The following is a 9661-nucleotide window of genomic DNA, read 5'->3' on the forward strand; positions in this document are numbered from 1 at the left end:
ACGATAGCCAGTTTTTTCAACAAACACACCATTATCTTCAGTGACAAATTGAAACCTACATGTTCCAAGAACAGTCTGAGAAAGGCATTTAATGCTGCGTGTAGGCAAACAAAAAATTAACACAGACCAAGTTTTCATTTTCTTTTCCCCATGAATTTAAAGAAATTATGCCAATGTAGACTAGAAACTCTAACACAGAAATCTGTTTGGGAACACCTGGAACAAATGCATGCCTTGTCAGACTTCAAAAATGAGAGATCATCCTCAAGTTCTCTACTTAAGCCAGGCAGAGTGCTGGTCCTTGATTAAATACGATGTCACCATCATCGCATATGGTGTCTGATATACCCCAGCCAGCAGGTTTTGTAGAGAAAATTTTTCAAAATATATAAATATATTTTTCAAAAGCTAAAAAGGAAAGCATGAAGCGCAGCATAGTTGCAGTTCTGGCTAAACCAGTGAGAAGGGACTCAAAGTCCACAGATACACAGCGCAAAGCTGAAATTTTCCCCAAAAATATGACAAAAGCATTCTGATAAGCTCCTGACACTGAGTGACCTGTGCGCCAATCTTTGACACACCGGCACATTAAACATTACATACATCTTTGCTCAAACCTATCATCCAACTAAAGCAAATATCTTTGCAAGTAGTTGCAACTACATGTCTAGAAAATGTGCATGATATAACTGCAACATCAGTCAAGTCTAAGGAAACCTATCAAGCACTAGGGTTTCATCCGACTCATCACAAATGTCACATACTGCCGTTAAACAAGCAATCCAGAGTGATATATTCTGGAAGAGAAGTAGTGGTTTGGTTAGGAAGTAGAAACCAAGTATGCTTTTCCAAAGCCAAGTTTAGATTTTGAGTTGTTTCACTTCCCAACCCTTTTCAGAGTGATGATGAGTGTTTGCTATCATTCACAAATAATACAATACCAGGCATTAGTAGAAAGATATATGTGCTGACTTATTTAGTCTTAAGCCCCAGTTACAGAGTTTGCTTTAACTGAAAAGCCACCCCAGTATTAGCAGCAAACACTACAGATTAGTTGAAGTACGATTCTCTACACAACTTAAACTCACTGTTGTCAGTGTATGACCTCTGCTCATCGTTATACGATCTACGATCGCCTGTGTACGAGCTGGGCTCTTCCGTGTAAGATCTGCGATCATCTGTGTAAGATCGACGATCATCTGTGTACGATCGGCGATCGCTTGTGTACGATTTGGGCTCTTCTGTGTATGATCTGCGATCATCCGTGTATGACCTCCGCTCTTCAGCAGCAGAACGGCGGTCATCAGTGTATGACCTGCGGTCATCTGTGTATGACCTTCTCTCTACTGGGTAGGATCCACGTCCTTCAGGGTGTCAAGAAAGAAAGCAAGCATATACATTTTAAACTTTAAGTTTTTTATCTTTTTTTATATTTTATTTATTTATTTACTTTTTAATATATGTACATTCTTTTTTATTCTAAATATTTGAAGGCAATCCCTGCACAGTTTACCACTTAAAAAAAAAAATCTAGTATGTATACTCAAAGTCCACCTCTGCTACAAATAATAGTAAGTTTATTTATGTAGAACCAAATCAAATTAATTCTGCTCCAAGCACTTTTTATCAGCAATGTCATAATCGACATAATCTTCACTTTTATCTCTCATCACAACTGCAAAAATTACCCAGGGTTATCCAATGCTTAGTTCACCAGTACATCTATTTCAGGACAAGTTACCTGAGAACAGTTATCTTCACTAAAAAATCACGTTGATGCACAATATTAACCACAATATACAACCAAAAATCACAACACAGATATCCAACAACTCATTAAAACTTGCAAGCCATTAGAAACAATGTGCGAAATAACAATTGAAAACACCAGAACAGGTGATGGACAAAAAAAGAATTACTTGAAGTGTACGATATGAAGAAATACTTTCATATCATGTGCGAAACAAGCAAAATAAGTGGTGGACAAATAAGAACAATTACTTCAAAATCTCTTTTTTTTTAACATGGAAATCAATAGTAAAAAAATAACTATAAAAAAACAAAAACAAAACAAACCTATCACCAACAAAGAAATTAGTGAGTAAGGGGTATATGGGGTCTCTCCATGAAACTGAAAAGGCAACTTTTCCCTCAGAAGCCCATCCCAAAATGTTTTCAGAAGTCCACCAAAATGAAGGATGGGGCAGAAGGTAAAAGAAACAGAGACACCGATAACCACAGAAACTCCCAAGTGTTTCTCTCTCTCTCCACTAGCAACACAGATTGCCCCTCCTTTGCCGATTACAGTGAGGTACTAATAAACATACACTGCTGCTTTAAGCTTTGTACACATAACATCCATGTGGCCTTACCTGGTCGACCTGGACAAAGAACACATACAAAACACACCATGTTAATGGATGAAGACCAACTGAGCGTTCAGCAACAAAATGTCTTAAGACAGTACAAACACCCACTCACAACCCATCACAACCCTCTCACCAGACAAACAGATGAACAGAGAACCAATGCTTTTGTGCTCCATTTCATTGTTTGGCTCCTAAGTTATTGATGGTAATAACTGGAGGGGTTGGGCGGGGAAGGGGTTGGATTTTCACCAAAAATCCCTACTGTTGACAGATGATAAACTAAAGAACTAACATACACTCAGATCTGAGTAAGACAAGAAGAAAAGCAAAACCAGGCTGCAGAAAAAGATGTGAAATTCAGCAGCACAGTGCCCTGAACTACCAGGAGCAGAAGACGTGTTTTCATCGGATACACACCAAGAGCATGGGGAAAGTAAAACGACAGGTGCAGAAACCCTACCTGTATAATGCATCAGATATATTTATACACTGAGACTTCATGGGCGTGTCCTGTGCACCACAAAGTTGCAGGACTCACAGAACCAGAACATGCTCACAGAAACCAGATTTTGCAACCCTTCCGCTTCAGGCAGAATCCACTGCCCCCAACTTAGAACTTCATTCTGCTCTTCTGCCCAGACATAGTAGTCTGCTCGAGCAACCACACACACACACACAAAAAAAAAAAACCACTCTTGTCTGTGTGTTGCTGGAAGTGTGATGGCACTTCAACACACTAGAAAGTCACCCTTTGCCCACCACATCTCCAGCCAACCTATTTTCTCTTCTGTCTTCAATCAGCATTCTCATTATTCTGTATTCTGTAATTTATTAAAAAGTACAACCACAACAGCCAATGAAGCTTCCAAATCTTAGTAGAAAAACATCTACAAACCATAAAAAAACAAAATAAATGTGCAAACTACACAGAATGAGAATCATTCAAACACCAACAAACAACCATTCCACCACCATAGAAATTTCACTGATCCAAGACACCACCAGACCCACGGTCATGCAACACTCAGTGACTGGTGCATGCATGATCATGTGACTCTAGGTGAAGGAAGGTGTGGGGAGGAGGAGGAGGATGGAGGAGGTGTAAGAGCACACTCACTCACTCACTGCCTCGTTCACTCAGGGACACTGAAAATAACCGGACACACACACACACACAAACACTGACGGAGTGTCAGCAACACAACTCCCCAAGAACAACATCAACAGCAGCTGATACCATCACTAAAAGAACCACAGAATGGACCACACCAATAGTGATTCACACTGACTGTGGCTTTTTCTTTTCTTTAATCTTATCTAAATCTTTCATTCATTCTACAGAGGCTACTGGGAGAGGGATTAAGAATGCAGAGTGAGGGAAGGAAGTTGGTCAGATGCAACACTATCTCCCCAATTCCTTTCAAATATTAGAATTTTAGTCTTTTGGGAGCACTCTGCATTCTAGCATCCTGAAAGAACGAAGTTCCACTGGACAGCTGTCTCTGAAGGAAAATCTGTAGATAAAGTCATTTCAAGAGACAAACAAATAAATGTAACATACATACATATGCATGCTAACAGTAACACACACACACACAGCCACCCGCCCCCCACCCCCAGAAATAGGTGGTCCTGCACTGTAGCCATTTGTTCTGTTCAGAAAGCCTCCCCCAACACCCCCCCCCCTCCCTCTGCCCGGATGTGTTCACACTAACATACATACACACTGTCTCGATAAATATCAGGCGATACATTCTTGCATTTGGCCGATTTCTTCATGACCAGCTGAGCACTGATATGGTTATCAATATAGCGCCTGTCCTTGATCAAAGACCAAACTCTGAAGAGTCAGAAATTAGCAGTCCGTTGCTTATTAAACCATCATTCACTTGCCCTTTCCAGGCTCTAAAAACATACAGTAACATTTCAGAAAATGTGAACTTTCATTAATCACATCACTCCCAATCCAGGAACACAGCTGCAACATGGGCAAATGACAAAGAAATAATACTGGTGCTTTAAATCTAAACAAATAAACACCAATTCAAAAAAGCAAATAAATAACATTCTCAAGCAAATATGAAAACATAAAAAACAGAATCCAACATAAAAATAAAATAAAACTGATCCTGATAATGTCGACAATTTGTAGGATTCTGAATAATAAGTCATGCAAATAAAACTGCATTTTTCTGGCTACACAGAAAGCACTGACAGCCACACTGAATGAACCAGTACACAAAACTGTTCCCAAAAGCCACCATCTGTGAGGAACCTGTAAATCTTCACCTCTCCACCATTAACATGGAGGGCGGTTACAACTGCGAATCATAATATCATACTACAGACAACTCTCTGAATTCCATACAGACCTGGTCTATCAAAGTATAAGTGAGATAAACATACTTTTTAATGACAATGAAAAAAAAGAAAGAAGAGAATGTGTGATATATGTGTTAAAAAAAAAAAATACTGGTTACCTTCTCCACTGTTGGAATCATACACGATGTTGGCCTGCGTTTTGGCCGAGTACGGAGAGTTAAACTTCTCCGTCCCGGGGTCGTAGTCGCTAATCTTGCCCGGGTTGCGCCGCCTGCCGGCAACTAAACAAGGGGAGGTAAGGCACCGGGCAGCACCATACCACGCGCGGGACACAGGGGAGGGAAGACAGGCAAAGGGAGAGAAGCAGGAGGCGCAGGGGGAGCGAAACAGGCAGCCGTCAGCAGCATGCAGTGAAGAAGAAGGAAACAAGTGAGAACCATAACGAAACAAACAGCATTCCTTCAGCAAGGCACGTGCACTGCATAACCTCTCTCCATTATTTATCTATGATCTATTAATAACATCATTATTGGTACTTGATCTACTGCTCCTTTTTTTTTCGATCAGACTAAACTAAGTGCTTTAAAAACACAGTCATTTGCACAAAAGAACTGGACAGACTCCCCTTGTGAGTGTTGCTTAGAGCAAAAAAAATTTACTGATAGGCATAATTCATCAAGATCTGATCTCTTTCGATCAATAGGATGAATTCTATTTTGCATACAGTGAATGAGTGATTCAACATAGTCAAGTACTATGTAAACAGCTTCTACATTATGGGCACATTATTTAAGTGTGTATATACATTTATTATGAAATTAATGATGACTGTTTTTGTATTCAGGCCTAAGGCTGATGGACATTACTCTTTTCTTGAGTTCTGAGTTCTCTCTCTCTGCCCATTTACCAAAGTAATCTTCACCAGCTTAAAAAAAATGATTTTTCTTTTTTTAAATAACCCAAGAAAATCTATGTTCTATGACAAAACCAAAGGAGAGAAGCTTTACAGTGCGCTGTCAGCCTGCTGACGGTATCATTTTTGCAAGCCATTCAGAACACAGATGTGACGTGTATGCATGGCAGCACTCTAAGTGAAGGTATGTTAGTAAACCATTCGTCAATCGTTAGTCTGTCCACGCCATTCCACCCAACGCAAAATCCTCTGATGATGATGACAAAGGTGCGCTGTGCATGTGCTCATGTCAATATATGTACAAATGTGAATGTCATGACTCTGTACAAATGTGATGTTCTGTAAATATGTACAACTACAACATAAAGAAATCAAAAAGAAATCAAACAAGCAATAAATATGTGCAAATGAACACAAGATAATTCATCAATGAAGCCATGATTTATCGCTTTACACAAAACTATCATGCTTGATGAGCACAGATAATAATTCTCAAAAAAAAAAAAAAAAAACCCAAAAAAACTCAATTTCAACTAAAAATTACATGATATTCATTAATCACCACCAACGCACAGTATCAACACATCAATAACACAAAGACAGAAACGAAACGTTTATGAAACTCAGTGTACACAAAGATAGAAATGAAATGTTTATCAAACTAACACACTGGTGATGTCTTAAAATGACGCCGTAAAGATGAAGATCAGTAATGGTTAAAAAGACACAAATGATTTCGTTAAGGCACTTTGCTGAATCCAAGTCTTAAAGAAATATTACTGTCAACCCAATTCTCCAATGAGCAGAATTAGTATTTTATTGTCAAAATGATTCTGAATGAACCACACAGAAAATCGTTCTCAATGAGCCCAAAGGAAAAATAATCTCAACACAACCAAAACTTTCAACACCAACTGAAACTACCCATGCTAACTCCCTACTTTCTAATCACCAAACACAAATGCTCTGAAGTCAAAACACATTTTAAAGTTTAACAAAACTTAGACATCATGGGTGGGAGTAATTTTTTTTTGTAACACTGAAAAACTGGCGGCCATGCTTCAGGAGTCGCTTAAAACTAAGTGCATCTTCATACCAAAACAAAGTAAAATAAAGCACACAAAAAAAAAAAGAAGAAAAAAAAGTTTTTTCCAAAGTACCAAAATTCCACTGAGTTGGAAATCTATATAATATGGAAATACTCCCACCAATGATAAAGTAAAACAACAACAACAACAACAACAACAACAAGAACTGAGCTCTGAATATGTAAGTGTAGAAGGCAGCGGACTCAAACCCTCACCGTCATCAACGGCCTCCTGTGGGCGCCGCTCCTCCATGGCGCTGCGCAGCTCCCGCACCCCCCAGTAGTTGATGTTGCTCTGGATGGCCGTGTTCTGCTTAATGCGGGCCGTCTCCGGGTCATCTGCCACAGAGGTCTTGTGCCCCTTCTGCTTCTCAAACTCTGCATGGTACTGCACCTGTTTCACACACACACACACACACAAGAATGTTACTACAGTAGAAAAGATCCAGCAATCACTTTCAATCAGAAGAAAGGAAAATAGGCTGTTCAAATTTACATGAACATTGATGAAGAAATGAATAAAATTTATGGAATTGTTGGTTAACCTAAACAACACATTTACTATCATTTATCTTTTTTTTTCTTTTTCTTTTCTTTTTCTTTTTTTTAAGCCAGATATTTAGTTAATGTTGTGAATAGTCTTGTTTTCACCCCCCCCCCCCCCCAAGTCTAATATCACTAAATTGATCGATTGATTGATGTGGATACTTATATAGCGCCTATCCTGGTCAGAGACCAAGCTCTAAGCGCTTTACATACACGGGGACATTTGCACCACAGGCTGCCTACCTGGGTAGAGCCGACTGATAGCTGCCACTGGGCACTCATCATTCGTTTCCTGTGTCATTCAATCAGATTTCAGACGCACACGCATACACACTCAGACAGACATGTAACATTTTACGTGTATGACCGTTTTTATTTACCCCGCCATGTAGGCAGCCATACTCCATTTTCGGGGATGTGCATGCTGGGTATATTCTTGTTTCCAATAACCCACCGAACGCTGACATGGATTACAAGATCTTTAACGTGCGTATTTGATCTTCTGCGTGTGCATACACATGAAGGGGGTTCAGGCACTAGCAGGTCTGCACATATGTTGACCTGGGAGATCGGAAAAATCTCCACCCTTTACCCACCAGGTGCACCGAGATTAAAACCCGGGACCCTCAGATTGAAAGTCTAGCGCTTTAACCATTCGGCTATTGCACCCGTCCACTAAATGTGGATAGACATTAAATGAAATTGAACACAGAGATTAGGTTTGGTTCATTTGGACTTATCACCATAAAGTCAAAGGGCCCTGTTCATCAGGTAAAATTTCAACAAGGTAGATAGCTCTATCTAAAAACCACCCAACATATCACATACAGACATAATAATATATGTGCATAACAGTCTCCCAAATCACACACATTTCCTTGCCTAAAAAGTATAATCAATAATTAATGAATGCAAGTCTGTGCTTTAATGAATGCAAGTCTGTGCTAAACCATCCCATCCACAACCCCCATCCTCTGCACTGCATACATGTACAGACATACAACATATATGATGCATGTTATATTGATGACAGACAGACAGACAGACAGACAGACACACACACACACACACACACACACACAGAGCCCAAGTAAGAAAGCTGCTGATATCCACACATTCAAACATCTGTTGCAACCTTGCAACCTTGCATTAGAGGAACCTGGAAGCTGCACAATATCACAATTTCTACACCCCTCCCCTTCCCTCCAACCACCATCCTCTCCAATGCCTTACCCCCCCAGCCCCATAACCATGCCTGCCTGTGCAAACGAATGCTAACTATAAAGAAAGATAACTCTTCTTGGAGTGGTAGGAAGCCTCACAACTTTCACTGACTGATAATGACAACCAAAGGAGACCAGAAACAAAGACAGTGCAAGGCCAGGACAGCACACTGTAGTGTGTGTGTGTGTGTGTGTGTGTGTTGTGGCTGCAGAAAAACAAAGCCTGCCAACACAGCAACATTCCTGGTTCCCAACATCTGTGTTCACAGTGGAGTCACTCAGACATTTGTGTTCTGTTAGTAAGGCGCCACTGCCACCTACCCCACTACCCCAATCACCCTCCTTCCCCTCTCCCACCTTGTCCTTTTCTTGGTTTTTGTTTCGTTTTTTCAACCCTTTTTACACTAGAAAGCTCTTCACACAATACTATGCGACAGACATTATGGCTTGGGAGTGTGCTCTTAATTCAACATGATTGTGGTGTGTGTATGTGATGCATGTGTGCAAGCAGGTGTTTGTGCAGTTTTCTTTAACAGTTTTTAACCCAACATTTGTGTGTGTGCATGCACACATGTTTATGAGTATGTGTGTATGCACATGAATGTGTGTGTGCGTATGAAGAAAATGTCATGAAAAAGAATGGATTACCAGAACAGTGCTATCAACATCCTATAAACTAAATTACAATCAATTAACAAATTAAAAAGAAATTCAATACTGTAATACCTGTACTGTCATTTAAGTCAGGTACACCACTTAAACTATATAACACTACTAACAGTGATTCAAATTATCAGTGTGTGTGTGTGTGTGTGTGTGTGTGTGTGTGTGTGTGTGTGTGTGTGTGAGAGAGAGAGAGAGAGATAATAACACATACCTACAAATATACCCCTGTGCTGAAATACTTGAATGCATAATACATGACAAATGTGTGATTTGTGTCTGTTGTGTCAGTGACAGAGAGAAGAGAAAGGGGCAATAGATAAAAAGTGACTGCTCATTTATGGTCACTCATTCAAGAAAAAGTCATCTTCACAGATGATTATCAATCATTATGCAGCTCTCAAAAGACCACATTGCGAAGTGCCTTCTATTTTCTTCTCCCCCCCCCCCCCCCCCCTCTCCCCCAACCCCCTCGTAAAGAATATCCTTTTCATTGAACAAACAGAAATGGATAATTAAAACACGTCAGACCAACCAC

At 39.9% G+C, this 9661-nt stretch overlaps 1 protein-coding gene across 3 annotated transcripts in view; it reads right to left on the reverse strand.

Moving 5' to 3' along the window:
- Positions 1–9661, reverse strand: part of LOC143290483 (LIM and SH3 domain protein F42H10.3-like) — a 57557-nt gene that overhangs the window by 20286 nt on the left and 27610 nt on the right. Inside the window, exons 4-6 of one of the 3 annotated variants that reach the window (XM_076599974.1) lie at positions 6908–7085; positions 4850–4972; positions 1089–1364 (exon numbers count right to left, since the gene is read on the reverse strand). In XM_076599974.1, coding sequence (XP_076456089.1) covers positions 1089–1364; positions 4850–4972; positions 6908–7085 — 577 coding nt within the window. The remainder of the gene's footprint in view (positions 1–1088; positions 1365–4849; positions 4973–6907; positions 7086–9661) is intronic. The other 2 variants (XM_076599975.1, XM_076599976.1) reach the window with 2 other exon arrangements.

Source organism: Babylonia areolata, chromosome 15, assembly GCF_041734735.1.
Source record: "Babylonia areolata isolate BAREFJ2019XMU chromosome 15, ASM4173473v1, whole genome shotgun sequence".
Lineage (NCBI taxonomy): Eukaryota > Metazoa > Mollusca > Gastropoda > Neogastropoda > Buccinidae > Babylonia > Babylonia areolata.